The 19,004-nt window shown below is 49.3% G+C and overlaps 1 protein-coding gene across 1 annotated transcript in view; it reads left to right on the top strand.

Moving 5' to 3' along the window:
* STK35 (serine/threonine kinase 35) overlaps positions 1-19,004 on the top strand; it is a 42,477-nt gene that overhangs the window by 13,605 nt on the left and 9,868 nt on the right. The window contains exon 3 of the mRNA XM_033094797.1: positions 391-1,140. Within this exon, the coding sequence (XP_032950688.1) occupies positions 391-1,103 (713 nt within the window). The 3' untranslated portion in view covers positions 1,104-1,140. The remainder of the gene's footprint in view (positions 1-390; positions 1,141-19,004) is intronic.

The following is a 19,004-nucleotide window of genomic DNA, read 5'->3' on the forward strand; positions in this document are numbered from 1 at the left end:
CGGTGCAGGCACTCTGTAAGTGGTTACACGTTGCCATTTCCAAGTGGAGAAGCAGAAGTAAAAACTTGGGAAGGTGAACTCGGTTGTCTCCCGACTGCTCACCCAGTCGGCAGTAGACCAGGCACTCTTAACCCCAAACCCAGGTGCTTGATGCCCGTCCCTGCAGCCTGTGTCATACTGCGTTTTGTTTATCCCTTGACTCCTATGTGTGAGTAGAGACGGGCGGCTTGTGTAGAGCTGGCTTATTATGCCCATTGTGCTGGTCCTTATGGATTGGAGAGATTGTCACCACTGCCACTCTTACTTTAATACGCTGCATTCCTGTAGTCTAAAGGTGGTGTGAATGTGCCATCTCACTCAAGCTTCTTTCCTGGTCTTCCTTTGATTTAGGAGAAAGGATCCTGGTTTATGCTGAGGAGCCCTGTTATCTCTGGTTTGTCATGGAGTTCTGTGAAGGTGGAGACCTGAATCAGTACGTCCTGTCCCGGAGGCCGGACCCAGCCACCAACAAAAGCTTCATGCTACAGCTCACAAGCGCCATTGCCTTCCTGCACAAAAACCACATCGTGCACAGGGACCTAAAGCCAGACAACATCCTTATCACGGAGCGGTCTGGCACCCCCATCCTCAAGGTGGCAGACTTTGGACTAAGCAAGGTCTGTGCTGGGCTGGCCCCCCGAGGCAAAGAGGGCAATCAAGACAACAAAAATGTGAATGTGAATAAATACTGGCTGTCCTCAGCCTGTGGCTCAGACTTCTACATGGCCCCTGAAGTCTGGGAGGGACACTACACAGCCAAGGCTGACATCTTTGCCCTGGGCATTATCATCTGGGCAATGATAGAAAGAATCACTTTCATTGACTCTGAGACCAAGAAGGAACTCCTGGGGACCTATATCAAACAGGGAACTGAGATCGTCCCTGTTGGTGAGGCGCTGCTAGAAAACCCAAAGATGGAGTTGCACATCCCCCAGAAACGCAGGACTTCCATGTCTGAGGGGATCAAGCAGCTCTTGAAAGATATGTTAGCTGCTAACCCACAGGACCGGCCTGATGCCTTTGAACTTGAAACCAGAATGGACCAGGTCACATGTGCTGCTTAAAATTCAGGGCAAAGCATCTTGGGTGTTTTTAAACTAGGTGAGTGTACTTTTTTTGTTGTGCATGCACTCTTCCTGGAGTGGATTTTTCAGCCTGGGCCCTGGGGTGGGCCCTAAGGAGTTGGGGGGAAATGCAAGGTTGAAAGATCCCCCCCCCCCCAAGTCTCGATGAGATACGTGGGATTATTTGAGTATGAGTGGAAAGTCTAGAGAAATTTTCTGAGTGGAGTTGAATTTGAGTTGAGTCTCTTAAGTTTTTTAGAAATACTTTTTCTCATCAATTAATAATGCTTACTGTAGGAAATGTGCAAAAGAGTGCAAAAGAGGTGCGGGCAGTTTTTTCCAGAGAATATTATGCTATCCCTAATTGGATCCCTCCACACACATCCAATTCTAATAGTTCTGCTCTTGCTTAGGTAGGTGCAGTTTTGCTTCCTGCTTTTTCGGTGAACATCAATCTGAGCATTTCCTAATGTCATACTTTGAGAGTATGGCTTTCAGTAATTGACATTTCATTATCTGTATCATAACGTAGCCATTCTCCTACTTTAGCTATCAGATGGTTTCTCCATTTTTAGATACCATAAAGCGTGCTGAGTGAATATTCTTATCTTGAAGTCTTTGCTTATTTAACAGGCTTATCGTAAGCTTTAATTTGTCAAGTATGGTGCTAGGCTCTGGGATAACAGTGGTGAGCAGAATCAGAAACTTGCCCCATCCTCACGAAGTCTGCGGCTTCATCTGGGAGATAAACAGTATTTATCACAGTTGCTGTACAACAAAGGAGAGGCGGTATTAAGGGAAACTGAGCTTTCAGGGGATGGTGCCCAGAGGTGAGAGTAGGGAACTGGGGGAAAAGAGGCGCAATCCAGGTAGAAGGACCAGCTTCTGCAAAGGACCTGAAGCCAAAGGGGCCCTCGGCACACTTGAGAGACTACCAGTTTGGGTCAGGGAGAATGTAGACTTGTGGTAGCCAGGGAGAACGGACCTGCCAGTGGAGTGTGCACAGAGCTGAGGTGGAAACCCAAAAGTGGGGTACTAGGAACAGCAGGTTCAATTGGACCAGAGTCTGAGGTGTGAGCAAGGGAAATAAGATCACAATTGAGCTGAAACCTGGGACCCCTGGAATTTGCCCTTGACTTAGGCAGGCTTAGAAGCCGTCTGTGGCCCAGAGCACAGCACTACAGTGTCAAGAACTTCAGCTTGTGCAAGTTAAACAAAAGGACTGGAGACTGAGAGACCAGTGGGATCAATGATTTTATTCACACTACTAAGGGATGTGTTGAACCTGAAATTGAATAGTAGCACTGAGGACAGAGGAGTGTCTTGATCTTCAGGGCAGAGAATCGGCAAGACAACTGGCCAGATGTGGAAGTAGACAAAAGTAATATAGGAGGTTAATGGCAGTAGATACAAATGCTGGCTAATGTATTAATCAGATTTGAATTCTTTTCCTTAACAGAAATCCTAGCCTTGTTTTGTGGGAAGGAAAAGAACACTGACCACCATATTTGCTAGGTGTTTTCGTATGCTCATTTTGTTTCGCCTGTGCAACCCTGTAAGGGGCTTGTCGTTGACCCAATATCCTAGTAATGGAAGGGCAGGTACAGCTTACTCATGCCCATCCCTCCCCCCTTGTTCTTAATACCATATGGCAGGCGGGAAATACGGTACTGAAGCCCTGAGATGAAGTGGTGGGGCTGGTGCAGATCCCAGTGGTCACAAGAAAGGAGCCAGCACATCGGGCACAGCCGTCCATCCCCTGGCGGGGTGGGTTCTTAGGCCCCGCCTCTCCCCTCCCCACCTTCAGGCTTCTCGCTGGAGTTGATGAGTACTGAGTTGAGCCGGGTTACACCTGTCGTGTTCTCACTGAATTCATTTCTGGAGTGAGGCGCTAGGTTTAGTTCTTCCATTCCACAAACGTTATTGAGTACCTTCCAGGTGCCAGACCAGTTTGTCCTACTGCCCAATGAGTAAGAGAATAGATTCCCTAAAGTTAGGTTGGGGCTAATACCACGTTGGGCCCCCCAAAGGGTTGGGTAGACAGTGTTTTAATTGTATGTCCTGCTGTCACTTCCCATTTCCATCTCATCTTTTCCATCGTTTCCACAAAAACCTTTTAGAATTCAAGTTTGCCCAGGGTAGGAAGAAGGTTGTCATTGGAAGAGGACCTGAATTTGGGTTAGGATTATGGGTTGTCACAGCTAATTGAGATCATGGCTCCCTTTTGGACATCCACACTTGAGATTTGTGCTGATTTGCAGGGCAAAGTTTTAGCTAAAGAGGAGTGATTCCTGCAGGTAGGAGAAGTAGGTGACCTTGAGAGGAGACGAGATTACAGCCAAGTGTCCCAGGCTCTGACAGCTAAGGAAGACAGTACTTGGTCTTTTGGTGTCTATTTGACCATAGCCTATCCTGCCCCGTCCTTAGAATTATGGCCCGGGGGCCAGGACTACAGTGACCAGGACCTGAGCCTCAGGGCAAAAGTTTCAAATCAGTTGTGGCGAAAGTGAGCTCTGTCTCTGCCTGGTTAGAGAATCAGAGGCTTGAACTGGGAAGAAGAGTCCAAACACCCTTCCCTCCCACCGGGCTTTATAGATGGAGAAGCTGATTCAGATATTCATTTGACATATCTATTGGGAAACTATTTGGCAAGAACTGTTAGACACAGAAGATACATTAGTGAACCAAACAAACAAAAATTCCTGAAATTGTAGAGACATTCATTCTATTAAGGAAACAGACAAACGTAGGTCATATGTTAGAAAGTGCTCAGTGCTGTTGGGGGAGCAGGAAAGGGAGATCAGAATGCTGGAAGGTTGGGAGCGGGGGTGTACTTTTTTAAGTAGAAGTGATCAGGGTGGGTCTCCTTGAGACAGTGACATTTGAGCAAAGGTTAGAAAGAGTTGAGGGAGTGAGTCATGAGGATTTCTGGAGAAAGCATCCCAGACAGAGGGAACAGCCAGCCTAAAGGCTTGAAAGCTATAGAGAGTGAGCAGGGAGGAAAGTGTAGGAGAGAGGCTAGAGAGGTAACTAGGAGTCAACTAGAATAGGCCTTAGTGGCCCCTATAAGGATTTTGGCTTTTATTTTTGGGTGAGATGGAAAGCCATTGGTGTGTTTTCAGCTGTGTGATATCTGACCTTTTGAAAGGATCTGTGACTTCTGTGCTAAAAGTAAACAATAGGGGAGCAAGTGAAGGGATAAGATGGGAGGTTCCTGTAAGAACCCAGGTGAGAGATAATGGTGGCTTTAACCAGTGGAGCAGGGGAGGTGATGATTGGATTTGGGGTGAATTTTGAAGTCAGCCAACAAGATTTCCTGTTGGCTAGAATGTATGAGAGAAAGGAATTAAGGATGACTCCAAGGTTTGGGCCTTGGAAGCCATTGGAAGGATAAATCAAGTTGCCATCAAATGAGACAGGGAGGAACAGTTTACTGGAGAAAGTTCGGTTTTTAGTCATCTGAAAGTTTGGAATGCCTATTTAGAATCCAGGTACAGTCAGAGTAAACAGTTTGGGTGCATGGAGTTCAGGGGAGAGATCTGGTCAGAGATACAAGTTTAGAGCTGGCCAGCATACTGCAGAGGGGATAGAGAAGATTTCAAAGAATGACTGAACTAACACTAACACTGAGGTTAGGAAAGACAAGAGTCAGCGATTGGACACCTGCAGGTAAAGAAAAGACCTCAGAGGGAGAAGTAATCAGACACAGCACATAGGCCAGTCGATTGAGTGAGATGAGGACGGAGGATTGACCGTTGGATTTAGCAATGGAGACGTCCTTAGTGCTCCTGAACAATTTGGGTGGCTCATAATGGGGGGAAGCCCTTCACTAGAGTAGGTTTGAGAGTGAAACCTATGAAAGAATTAGAGACAGTGAGAGAATAGACCAATGATTCTTAGTTTGTGGTCTGAAGACCCCGTTATACTCTTGAAACCAAGGACTCCAGAGAGCTTTTGTCTTAGGTTTTATCTATGGATAGTTGCCGTGTTAGAAATTAAAACTGCGAAATGTTTTGAATGCGCCTTTCAGATAAATACCTAATAATAAATTGGTTGCATATTAACATAGGTATCATAATTTATTAAAAAAAAACTTTTCAAAAAGTAATATTTAGTAAATAGAATGGCACTGTTTTATATTTTTGCAAATCTCATTAATATCTGCTTCAATAGTCAACTGGATTCTCATCTTTGCTTCTGCATTACAACCTGGTGCTATGTCCCTCATTACAGAACTTCTGGAAAACTCTGCTATACTCTCATGAGAGAATGAAAGTGAAAAAGGCAAATACTGTCCCAGTGTTATTTATGAAAAGGTTTGACTTCATGGCTTCCCAAACTCCAGACCATACTTTGGGAACCAGTAGAGTAGATGACTGGTCCTGAGGAATTCTACTGGGGAGGGGAGCTGAGAAGTAGGGAGACCTAGAAAGAAGGGAATTGTATTCAAGGTCCCAAATGAAGGGACAGAGCTTGTGTGCCCTGATTCCTAGCCAACTTGCCTGTCAGGCCTGTTGTCATGGCTCCAACTCTACCTGCATATAGGAAACGCACGTGTCCCCAGTACCAGCATGCTGGAGAAACGCCTCAGTAATCTAGATTTGTAGGTTTCACAGTAATGTTTAAATCAGGACTCAATGGTTTTAGTTTTTTGCAACAATGAATGAAAACACACTTTGGATTGCAAACCTTGGGATTCCTCTGACAGCAGTGTTGCCTGATGGACTATCTATGATTGAGTCCCATTTCTGTGGTTTACTGGCTATGTGACCTCAAGCGAGTTATTTCACCTCTCTGGGTTTTATTATCCATAAAGTAGAGTGGATCCTATTTATCTTATTGAGGTTGTTGGGAATCATAAGAGGTTGTGAAAGTGTCCTGTGCGAACTGTGTAAAAGGTAGAATTTTATATACACACTTTGGCTTGAGGTAGTATTGTTTTGTCTTTTGCTTTTTTCTGAAGACAGTGGTCTTTGGTAGTGGCCTTGATTCTGATGATTACTAAATTGCTTGTTTTATTTTTTATTTTAAACAAGGCTGTACTCAAGGCAACTCTGTCCAATTAACTTGTTCCATAAATAGCATCTATTTTTAAAGATTACTGAATGATGGATTCTGTCTTTCCTCTATTTGTCACTTTTTGAAGATATTTAATAATTTCTAATGGTTCCTACGAGCCAGCCACAAGCCTTACCCAAAGTGGGAAGCCAGCCAAACAGGTGTGCCCGGTGCCACTGCCCGCAGGTTACCAGGGTGTTGTGGGATGAGGGAATCTGCATTCACGGGCAAGTTTGCTGTCTAATATGCAAACCTCGGTTACTAGGGCCTTTTGAAGCCAAGGCCCTTGAATGACATTTGTTTGGAGGAGGCAGCTCAAGCCGCTGAAAGAAATCAGATGTTGCTGTGACCCGAGGGGTCATAGAATATTCTTTGCTCCGTATGCAATTTTCATAGCTGCCTAACACCAAAGGAGTCAGGCCTAATTTCTTGCTGAAGTAATAAATGATATCTTTATCCTTAGCCTGGGGTCCAAAGATGTGCCTCTGGCCTAAAAAGCTAAGTAACCCTGGGTGGGTCCCTTAACGTGAGCTTCAGATTTTGCTTCTGTTTTACGAGATTTGAGGACTTTTTTTAATGTGGGGGGGTCCTCAGACCTCCAGTTGGGTCCCTAATGGTCATTGAGGATTCACAAGCTTTTTCAGGTCATCTAACAGGCAGTAGCACGTCTGCTCACATTGAAGCTGTAGAAGCCTTGGCTGGAGTTATACCTCAAACTGTCACAAGTATCAAGTTAATCAGAAGTGATACTAAAAACTAAAAATGGAAAAGAAATGCTTAAGTAATGTGGTTTGTTTTAAACAGCAAAGTCTTCAAAACAGAGTCCCTGGAGGATAAATTAAAAAGGAGATTTTAGGTGAGAAATTGGGAACCCAGGACTAGCTAGGTCTCCAGATCCTTTCTCTATTGAGTGTGACTTCTAGGCCCGGCCAGCAGGGTGGTCATGAACTAATCCAGGAGCACCTAAGACATGCCCTTCCCTGCTCTCCCTGAGGGAGGTGGCAGGATGAGACTTAGCGTTGGGGGCTGTAAGACCCCCACCTACAGCCTCACCCAGTGAGTGTGGAGGGCTAAGGGGTTAGGCTTTGAAAGAGGTGACCGTGCCAAAAAAGATAACCAAAGATGATGATTCTTAATGGTGATCCCTGGGCTAAGTGCTTTATGATCATGATTTCATTTACTTCTTTTTAAGTAACTTCCTGACGGTCACAGAGCTAACAAAGGGCAAAGCCCAGATTTGCACCCAGCCCTAAGCTCATAGCTTTACCCAATATGGTGTATTACCTCATTGAATCATCTTTAAACTCAAATGTTTTTATAACTAAATTCAAACATCTGAGTACCCAGTAGATTGAATTTGCTGCCCTCCTGGCACCGCATATTGAGATGCGTAATGTGGATGGGAGGGGCCTCGTGTAAGCAAGGAAGGCTTCATGGAGAAGGCATAACCGCCGAAACGACCAAAGTCAGAAGTTCGATGCTTCCACCCAGAGACTTGTCCCGCTTAGGCTCTGATGGAGCCTTGACCTGCTCCTGGGAGGGTGAGAGGAGGGAAATGCCAACCTCACCCTGAAGTGGATGAGTAGATCCTTAAAGAATGCGGGTTTTAGTTCAAGTAGAGAGATGGTTGGGAGGGGAGTATATTTAGCCAGTGATACTAATTCTTTGAGCCAAGCAGACCTGGGACCCCTGAGCCTCTTTTGAGTCCCTGTTGGTAAAATGGAAGTCCGAGCCTTGCCTTACCCTGTCTCATTAGACTTCACGGAGCTGTGCAGAGTGGAGGGTCTGGGGGGGTGTGTCTCTTTTCTCCAGGGACTTAAAGCTCAACCTTCACTGTGAAGACCTGGCAGCCCTAGGACCTAGCATAGAAGGAGACACCTCCGGGGGCCTGGTCTGTCTACTGGTGTTTTCTGGGATTCCCCCATGTGGGGAAGGCTGGTGTTTGTAAAGCCAGTCGGCTCCCCCCAGCAGCTTTTGTCCCTGCTGTTGCCATCCCTCATCTGCTCTTGCTGTATCCACAGGAGGAAGCTGAACTGTAGGTTATGTAATGGGGCCGGTGGCCCCCAGGGATTGTCTGTCCCTGAAAGCTCTGCCGGACATCAAAACATCTGTGAGGGGACAGGCCTGCCCCAGGGCTGTGGCTGCTCACATTCTCCTCCTCCCTGGCATCCTCGGCTCCTCCGAGCGTACACAGCTTCCCTTTCGGCAAATCAGAATCCATCTGTGTGCAAAGCTGCCTGGTGGTTGGGGTCCTTCCAACTCCCATTTCCTCTTCCCGGGACAGACACACAGACACTCCCACCAACACGAACAGAACCTGCTTTGAGGGGCCCCCTGACTTGTGCAGGGCAAAGACCCTGCTCTTTTATCTCCAGCTTGAATTAAGTACTTACTAATTACTAAGTAATTATTAGCATATTACTATCATGCAGCGTGCGCATGGGTTCTGTTGTCTGTCATCCTGCTGACGGAGGAAGGTGATCATCACTTTCCTAAGGTTTTGAGAGTTAGGATTTGAAACAAGGTACCTGACTGGAAATCCCACTGTTCCTTCTGCCTCCTGCAGCCTCTGTAAAAGCTCCTGATGGGTTTATATTCTGAGGCAGACGATGGGTGCCCCCCCAGATAGCACCACACCGGTGGCCCCTCAGGTGTAAGAGGGCATCCTTCTGCGTCTGACAGTGGATTGAGCCCAGGCACCCGTTGCTTCAGGTCACCTGTGTGTGGATTCCTCTTGTGTCACACTGATACAGCCTCACACATGGGCAGGTGAGGCGTGGCTGGAATAACCGAGGGTTGGGCAACAGTAGGCAGAAGCCACATACGCAGGCAGACATCAGAATTACCAAAAGAAAGTGGGAGACCCAAAGCACACACCATATAATGGCAGCCGGGAAAGCACTGGCACTGAGGCAATGTTGACAGAACATTCTATGGCATCTGTACAAGCAAAGGGCTCTGATAGGACCCATAGGTACTCTGTGGTCTCTGCTCCCCAGTACCCTGGCAGAAGTCGATTCCAAGTGAACTTAGCTTGGGCATTTGAAGTTCGTGAGGACCCAAAGCGAAATGGCAGGGGTTGCTGGGTTTCTCCCAACAAATCTAGCTCATTTACTGAATCTTGACCAAAGCAAGGGATTTTATCACGTGTGCCTATTGTTGGTATTGGTTGCCTGCAGTCCTGTGTGGAAAGATTCTGGGGCCAAGGCAGGTTCAGTGAGCAAGAGCCCTCCCGGCATGTGGCAGGCACTGGTACAGTCGTGGTGTGGATAGTGTAGACCCTCAGGTTAGCGGTGGGGCTCAGACATAGACACTTCATTGTAGTAGGTGGGAGGGAAGGCTTCCTGGCGGAGGTGGTGCCTTGGGCTGCTGCTTGGAGGTACGTTTAACTTAAAGGGCACCTTGTCAGCCAGGTGACAAGTGAGGAGGTCACATCTCAGTTTGTCACAATCTCTCCTTGGCATATTGAGGCTTTTTTGGGTACAGGACTCAGCTGGCAAGGGGAAAGGGTATGTCCTAGTACGCAGTGAAATTCCAAAGCCGAGATGCATGCTAGGCGCAGGACCTGGGGAGACTGCCCAGGGTTCTGTCTCGATAAACTAGGGCAACAGTAGATAAGCTCCCAGCCCCTCGTTTCATTTCCACTAGTGAGTCCTCAGTGGTATTGCAGAATCAGAGGAAATGGAGACCTCCTGCAGCATTTCTAGGATTCAGAAGCATGGCAGGCCTTAAAACTGCCAGCCAAGTTTAAAATAAATCAATACCGTAAAATACTGCAATGAATTTCCAACTTAAAGGAATTTCACTTTCCGTTAGAGGTGCCAGGGGAAAGCTATAACTCAGCCCGCATCGTGCACAGGTCAGAATTCTGTATTTTGTTTCTTTGTAAAAGAAAGTGATGTCTGGGGACTCAGGAAGAATGGATTAGAGCCATCCAGACACACCGCAGGGCCCAGTGAGGAAGATGGAAACGCTCTTTTCCCCAGCGGCAAAAAGGAGCTGAACGTGGGGACTCAGCAGGTAGCCTTATGAATGGTCACCTTGACTTTTCATAATTCCTAGGTATGGCGCTATCGTAGTAATGGAAGGCGGGTTGGCTTTGGTATATCATGTTGGATTTTAGTATTGACCATCTGTTCCAATGGGAAAGGCACAGAGGTGACGTGAGCCAGTTGACTCATTCTGCCTTTACTTCCATTCTTTTGAAAAAACAAAACCCTAAAATATCATGGACTGTACCCTTTTGTTTTTTTCCTTTCTGGTTTTTTCAGACATGTCTAAGACATGTCCTTCCAGAAAGCTCCAGTCTGGGACAGATCTGAGGCCTGGAAGTGTAGTGCTGTCAGATCTTGGCACCGTGCATGGGCCTCTCCAGCACCGCCCAGCCTCGTACCAGACAGAGAACTGGAAGTCACCAGTAAAGACTCATTTGTTGTTAGTAACGAGATTGCATGCTTGAATTTGGTGGATGTTTGGAAGGAACCGTTGGTTTGCGTGGGGTGGCAGAAATTCCACACCCCAGACAAACAACAGGGTGACATTTTTACCTTTAAAAAGAAATTACTTGGGAGTTTAGACCGACTGCCTAAAGTGAAATCCAGATGTCACCACTGACGTGATCCAGAGGTGGTCCTCCCTCGCCTGCCCCGAGCGTCTTGGCCTGGGCACCAACCAGGTATAGCACCGAGAGCCTTGGGGGCCCAGTGTTTTGGAAGTCCTACAGCAGTGGGACAGCTGTTCCTGGAACTCCAGTTTCCTGTCTCCTCTGAGGATTTCGTTAAGTTGGCCCACAGTGGTGCCATTGGCAGGCCCAGATGGCACCTTCAGCATCTGAAGCCTAATGACATGGCCTGGGTGAAGTTTAACTGGTTAGAAAGACTGCTTCCATTTTATCTGTGGGAGGAGCTAGGATGTCATAAGTAAGTTTTCTATCTAATAGATCAAGCTTCTGTCCAAACTTGAATCTATCGACGAGCTATTGCCACGCTCCTCACTAGTCCCCACCCCCCAGCGCAGTGCTAGTGCCAAACCTTAGCAGCCGTGGCTCTCCAAGTGTGGATCCCAGACTGACAAGCATCCCCTGGGAACTTGGTAGAAATGCGTATTTCTGGCCCCACCTCAGACCTGCAGAGTTGGAATGTGGGGAGGGGGTTCCAGAAGCCTCCGGTGATGCTGCCGCACACTCGGGTTTGAAAACTGGCATGGAGGGTAAAGGCACCCTCCACCTCCTTACCATGTGTTACACACAGCCCACTGCCTCACCCTCCTCTTACCCTTTGCCCTCAAAACCCTTGGATCCACGCCTAAGAGCTAGGAGGGCTGGCCAGCTTCTCATCCTGGCTCTGTCTCCTGTAATTACCAGCATTGGCGCTTTGGGCAGGTCACTTCTCTGTGGCCATGGTTTCCTCATCCAAAACAGCAGCGTGCCTGAAGGACCACTGTTGGTCCTCTGCCCTACTCCATCAGCCCTGGCGTGTTCACAGTTCCACAGTGGATGCGGTTCTAGGACCCGGGACTCCTGGCTCTTGCCTAGTTCCCCCCTTAGTGCGTGTGTCTTGAAGATGGGGTGAGGCCCTGCCTCCTCCAGCTCCTTAAAGGAGGAAGAGGAAAGCAACTGAACGTCTCCGTGGACTTCTGAGCCATAGGAGCAGTGAGCACCTTGGGGTGCTCTCGTGTAAGTACCATCAGGGGAATAACAGGCCCCGTGAGGTCTTTATGGTAGGACAGGAGGCCACCCTGAGAGAAAGGGGGGTTCACAAGGCAGCGAGGCATAGGGACGGGGGAGCAATGGGACGCACAGGTCGGGCTTAGTTCTCCACGTGGCATCTTAGACATGGCTTTGAAGTGGACTGGAAACCTTCACGGGTTCGTTTCACAGGCCTGTATTGAGCACCTGCCAGGTGTGAGACGAAGCTAGTCCTGACCTCAGTCCGTCTACATTAGGGTTTCCAGGCAGGAATTCCCGCCCATTCTCAGGAATTTTTTTTTGCTTTCCCGTTTCCGTATCCCGAGACAAACTGTTTTCTGTTCTCCGCGATGAATCATTTCCGCAAAGTGACGGCCGATACTACCAACCACCTGGGTTCAAGGAGCCATTTTTCCCGATTTCCTGACCAACTTTTCGTGGGATTCCGGAACGGGAAAGCAAAAAAAATTCCTGAGAACGGGCAGGAATTTCCACCTGGAAACCCTAGTCTAAACCGTAGGCATCTCTCTGAGCCTTGGAGTCCTCATTTATCAAATGGGGTTGCTAATGCCCACCCGTTGGATTTTTAGGGGGAGTCAGAAGAAAATGTGAAAGTAGCCTAGGCGTGCGGTAGGCGCTCCAGCTGTTGAATCCTGCTGGCCTTTCATACCAGTTCTGGGCCACGCTGGTAACAGAGGTCAAAGTGGGATCTCAGGGTGTGCGGGTTCATGTGCTTTCCACCCCATCCCCCACCGATAAAAAGGAAAACACACCCCCGAGGGCCCATTACTTTTCTCTTGATTAGCTGTGTATGTTCCAGGCACTGTGGGCAGTGCTTGTAGTACATCAGTGAAAACCCAGACATGGTCCCCACCTTTGAGGCTCTCATACCTCCATCCACATGTCGTGTCGTACAGGAGAGCTTCAGATACGACTTCAGGTGCATATGGATGGAGGAAGTAGAAAACGGGACCTGCCCACGATAGTCAGGGATAGTCGTTCTGAGGAGGTAACATTGAAACTCAGACCTGAAGGATGAGGCGTGTGCAAGAAGAGACGCAAGGAACTGGCAGGAGGGGGGTGGCCAAGAGTCCCATCAGGCCGGGCTTTGTAGGTCATGATAGACCATTTATTGCACAGAGGCTTTGCCCGTCCAGTCTACATGTGTACAGGATCACTCTGGCTCTGTGGCCAGTAGGATTGCACAGAGGCAAGCATGGAAGCCGGAGCCCAATTAGGAAGCTGCAGTTTTCCAGCTTGGGTGGGTGGTATGACAGGTGGAGAACAGTGAGTTACAGGTGTGTTTTGCAGAGCTCTACAGAGTTCGCAGGTGGACTGAGTTAGGGGGCAGAGGAAGGGTGGCTCAGGGTAACTCCAGTATCTGTGGCTTGAGTCCCTGGGCGGGGTGGGGGCAGAGCCGTTAAAGAGATAGTGAGCGCTGCAGGAGAGGAGTTTTGGGGGGTGGGGAATACCCAAATGTATCTCGGGTGTATGGATATAAACCCATCCTCTCTCTAGATGGGTATTTGGTAAGTTGTGAGTGATTGTCCAGCTCTTCTTGGGGGGCTGTTGAGTCCCGAATTGGGGGCTGAGCATCGGGTACCTGGGCACAGAGTGACCTCCTTAGACCCAGGGCTGTGTTTACAGTCTTCAGTTGATGGCTGAGTCTTGCTGTGTTTTGTTCTTCCCTTTGTAATCAGCTTCTCATTAGGTGACGGATGTGTCTAGCTCTTCTGTGTCTTCATTTGCATATGCAGTCCGCTGTAATTATGTCTCAAGAACATAGCGTTTTGTTGTTTTGGTATTTACTTTTGCATTTTAGGGCTGAAAACCTGTGCAGTGTCCTGTCACATGGACAGGCTGGTGTTTCTGCCAGAGAGCAGCTTTCTAGCCCTGGCATCTCTTTGTTTTTGTTTTTAATAGTTATATAACATCAGGACCTGAGTGCTGGCTATAAAATTGATTTTGAGAGCCACTGTAACTTAAATTGGGAAATACTTTCTATTCTAGGTTAAGAAAAGGAGCACAGGGGAAGGAGGTGGGGGGAGAAGACCTGATCTCAATTGCCTCCAGATTTCTAAGTGCAAGTACCAGGAGCACAGGGGCGGCCCTTACCTTGACACCCAGCTAGTGGAGTAGGGGCTTCGAAGTCAGTCCTGCAGCTGCCCTTCCGCCGCTTGGTTTGAATTCCACCTGGGGCCTCGAGTGGAGGCTGGTGCCACCTGCCTCCTCACCACCTCCCTTTCCCTGGAAGCCAGGAGAGTCCTGGGTTTTGGCACTGGTTTGGCAAATGCTTACTGAGAGCTTCTGCAGCTTGCTGTTAGTCTGGTATTCACTGTTATTTGTTTCTGGATAGGAATAAGCCTGGTACAGCCGGGAGTCTTTATCATCGTAAGGCACATGGGCAGACGGAGCAGGGGGACACCTTCGAGGAGACTCACCTGAAGTTTCTGAGCAGAGGCCATTTGCCAGACTTCATACTGTCCCCCTGTTTATTATCTTTGTAAATCCTCATGTGTGTCCTGGGTAGGTGTCTTCCCCCGTCCCACCCCAGAGAGGAAGTGATTTGCCCCATGGCTAGAGCTCTGGTGCCATGGTCTTTTCCATGAGCTTCCACAGATAGGTCACATTAGCAAGTCTGTAGTGGCCACAGACTGTCTCTGCTCCCAGGAGCTCAGATGAGCGAGTGTGGGCTTTTTGTTGAATAAATAGCAGCAACATGTAGGACGTGCCTTAAGATGACCCTGGAAGAAAGAAGGGCAGACGAGATTCTAAGCAGGGGACACAGCGTGAGCAAAGGCACACACTGGGAATTTGTGCCAAGAGCAGACCTTTGGGTTGGTTCCCACAGAGGTTATCCCAAGATAGCACAAAGTTGCCAAGGGCCTTGAACGTCAGCCTAAGGAGAGTGAACTTCATCCTGTACAAAAGGTGAGGATGGGTGGGGATGGGTGGGGAAGGGGGTGCATGAGGCTGTAGTTTTGGCAGGTGAGTAGGTCACAGTGAGGAGACAACCATCAGCCCCTTGGGGTGGGGTGTGGCGGAGATGAGATGCTACACCTGCCGGTACCGGTCTTCAGGTGTGAGACTGCACAGGCACCTTCCTGAGCAGGTGAAGTGAGAAAGGGCGACCACTGACTGGGGCATTGAGAAACCCTGTGCCTCCGTGTTGGTGCCAGGACATTGGGAGACTTGCTTTCGAACCTGATGTGCTGAGGAACCTGGGCTTCAGTCACAGCTCTGCCACTGAGTAGCTGAGTGACTGGGGGCGAGTCACCTGACTTCTGCGCCCCCATTTCGTTGTCCATTAAATGAAGCTCAATGTACACCGTTGTAAAGACGTAACTGTACAAGGAATCTAAAGGCCCCAGTGCAATTCCTAGCATCCAGTGAGGTTAGTAAGGATGGCTCTGTGTTGTCCCTGCCCTGTTTTTGCCAAATCCTCGTAGGCTAATCATTCATTTTCACTTCGTTTCTCATGAACAATTTGCTGTGCCCTTCTTTTCCCTAAGAGAGCTCCAAACCCCTTAGCAAGAGCCCCCGGTGAGTTCCCCTCAGCCTAGGGGGCGTTGGGCTGGTTGTTGTAACCAGAAGTCCATATGGTCTCCTTCTGCCCAGACCGCCGGGGGCATGACCTTATTTGAGTCTTTCCTTTTCTAAGCACAGATTGTCCTACCCCCATATGGGGATATGGAAGGGCGACCTGTCCCCTTTGGCTGTAGCTGCCCCGTAGCCATCTTCCTCCTGGCAGAGAGCCCACAAGGAGAACTCTCTCAGGAGCCCAGCTTCTCCTGAGCCCTTTCCGTGCTACTCACGGCAGCCACAGCTGAACCTCAGTCTCTTTGGGGGCCAATTGAGGCCGTTGGCAGCTTTCGTTTCATCCTCACACTTAATAAGTTGAGGGGGGGAATTAGGGTATCCCCGCAGCCTACAGCTAATTACTAGCGCTGTTTCTGGAGACAAAAAGTTGCCCCTTATTCTGTTTTGAGTGAATTCCACCCGGTACTTGTTTACCAGCTAAGGTACTTAGGGGAAATCACCAACCCCCGTCCCCTAAGGGCTGCCATATATGACTTCCCAAGGCCGGAAAGACCAAGTTAAATGGTCTTTTAATAGGGGTGATGGTTCGGGGTGCATCCTGCTCATTGCTGGTCACCACAGAGACCTCCAAGCCTTTTAGGTCTTGCCCAGTGATTCTTATTTTGTCCATTTGGCAAACTTTTAAATACTAGCATTTTGGCAGCACGTTCCAAGTATCAGAAAGTTTAAAACAATATTAAGCAAGTCAGCAATGGTGACATGATCGCTGCCGTAATGTGACCAAGTCTCCGTGTCTGAGAGCACCTGCGGGCAGCAGTTGGTGTGGGACCACTCACTGCCCTGTCCGAACCTGCGGACATACCTGAGGTAAAGCTGACATCTGTTTGTGTGGCTTTAAGCTCTGCTCGTTCCCTTTCTCTCAGTAAGCCAGGCCCTGCCGTCCAGTGGGCCATTTGTTGCTGCAAGAGTGTGTGTCCTCATCGTGGTAAGTGGGCCAAGCTCAGCTGACATGGCATAGAGCCCTCTCCGCGGCATTCGTCTGCTCCAAGGGAGTCTCAGATTCTGCTCAACCTGTAGGGAGCGGGACCTCCTCATCCCACTGTTAGGAGGGGCTCTGGTGTGGGGAGTGAAGTCCGTCTCCCCACTCCACCCTGAGCCCAGCCACACGGGGGGGTGGTACTACCACCTTTGCGTGGGAAGCCCCACAAGCCCTCCTGTGCTGCTTTCTGTTGGGAGTTTTTGCCTTAATAGATAAGGAGCCTAGAAAAGTCCTCTTGGTTCTCAGGGATTCCTTGTGGACTCTTCTCAGGATCTGAATGTTGGGGATATTCTCCCAGAAAAAGCATGTGACTTACACACAGTGGGACTTCATGTGCCGTCAGGGGATTTGCAGAACCTGTGCATCTTTGGAGTTAAAGAGCAGCAGCTTGAGATCCCCTGCCCTGGTCCTACGCCTCTCACTGGCATGTGAAGCATTGATGTCCCCAGAGAGAGTGGGGAGAGCTGGATGAGACCGGAAGCCAGGTCGCCCACCCCTGCGCTCATCACCAGGCAAGATCCTGTATCATTTTCCTGCATTTTACTTCACTATCTCCAAATAAGTTGCCACCCAGCGGGACCTTCCTCCCCTTGTATTTCTGCCGTCACAACCTGGGCGACAGTCCATGTTTCTGAGAATTCGTGGGGTTGCTTCCTCTGGACACGCCTTCAGTAGGTGAAGAGGATGTGAGAGATGGGAGGGGTGACTTCTTAGGCAAAGGGTGGGCCCCGGCTGCCCAAAGGCTGCTGCTCAGTTCCTAGTAGGCGGCCCTGCCCCCACCACCTATCGCAACAGCCTGTGTGTTTTGAGTGTGGAGCAGGGGAGTCAGCCACACCTGGCAGCACGCTCGCCAGGTCTCCACCACCACGTCTTGAACCACTTGTCAGCTAAGGAGAGTTATCTGCCATTTGCTCCGTGTTACAGGGTGCCACGGTGGGCCTTTGAGCTCTGAGGAAGTCCAGAGAGTCGAGGCCAAACCCAAGTCTCCCAGTCCTAACTGCCCCTCTGACAGACAGACTCAGGGTTATGCTCGGAAGCCGGCCAGCTCCACCTTGCAGCAGCCGGGTTTCAAGTTCCTTCTCCAGAGTAAGAGGACTGCATTTGAGACACTTGGCTGTCTTCTTCCCCTTTGAGGGTGGGCCTCCTCTCAGAAAGTGCGTGAGGGCAGGAGTAGCTAAGAGAGTTGGAATCAAGGTAGGAGCTTCCTGGGTTTCTAACTGGTAGGCTGTCATGGCAGGAAGATCCTGCACCGTGTTCCTGGTTTCTCCCCCCAGCTCTGATGCCGGGGAGGGGCATGGCCCCGTGTAGCATGGGAGAAAAATAACAGAGACAGAGTCCCAGCTCCTTCCTCTTCCTCCCTGCCCAGCTGCTGGAGCCAGATGAAGTAAGTGGCTGGGCCTTCTCCCCCTGCCTGCTTGAGGTGTTCAGTGAGAGCGCAACCGAAGGCAGCGGGTTTTATAACCGTATTTTTTATATTAAAATCCTGTCATACTGAATGAATGATTCTGTGAAGTTTGTAAATTAGGTTTTTATTGCTGTATTCCAGCTCCCAGTTTCTATCGATCACCCAGTATTTGAGCTCCTTCTGTGTTTGGCAACCTGAAGGCTTAAGGGAAGCAGGAAACTGTCTCTGCCTTTAAGGAAGCTTGTGGTGAGGAGGTGGTGAGAGTGGCAGATACGGGGTGGTTATTGGGGGGTCTGGTTGTTCCCTGACCACTCACTGGAGGACAGGACACTGGCTCCTCTGGGCCAGTTCCTGGGAAGAGGCATGTGGAGGGGGCCTGGAAGGGTGAGTGCCACCTGAGGGTCCGGACAGCGAGGGGACAGGTTATGGAACTGGAGTGAGTGGGGAGCACAGCACAGCCAGACCAGAGCAGGGAGGAGGCCGTCATCTTCAGAGAAGACGGACTTGAGGCTGAGTCGTCTGGTCTAGAATTGTTGCCTGAGCCAGTGACGATTGTGAGATTTTGTTTTAGGGTGTTTTTTGTTTTGGGCTGTGATTTAAAGCTGCCATCTCAGCGTATTAAGTACCTCATTGAGTGCCTCAGTGTACCCATTACAAATCCCATCACTGGACTTCACACCCTACAAGGTAGACATTTCCACATCGTAAGCTGAGAAAACTGAGGCTCAGAGGGCCTTGACTCGGTAAAGATCAAAGCTAGTGATTGGCCGAGCTGGGATAGGGGTTTTAGGTCTTCCAGCTCTGAAGCCCCTGTCCGTGACGGCACGTCGTTTGCCATTCTGTGTCACACGCTCTCTGAATGATGCTTCCCCCGCCCCCGCAATCGGGACCTGCTCCTAAATTTCCACCTGGTTTTGGTCTCCTGGTCAGGGCTCAAAGACCACATCGTAGAAGCATGGCTTCCCCGGCATTCTGGGGCATGGTGGCTGCCGTGAAGCCTGGTGGGTATACTTTAATAACCTCCAGCCTCTCGTTCCCTTTTCCCCAACACCACCTCCCTTCTGTGAACCTAAAGACTGAAAACACTGTTGCCCCGTTTGTCGTCTCTTCCTCCATTTTACCAACCTTGACACCAGGACCTCCCATATACTATGCTGGGGTCTGTTCATGGCC

The sequence above is a fragment of the Rhinolophus ferrumequinum genome, chromosome 23 (genome assembly GCF_004115265.2).
Source record: "Rhinolophus ferrumequinum isolate MPI-CBG mRhiFer1 chromosome 23, mRhiFer1_v1.p, whole genome shotgun sequence".
Taxonomy (NCBI): domain Eukaryota; kingdom Metazoa; phylum Chordata; class Mammalia; order Chiroptera; family Rhinolophidae; genus Rhinolophus; species Rhinolophus ferrumequinum.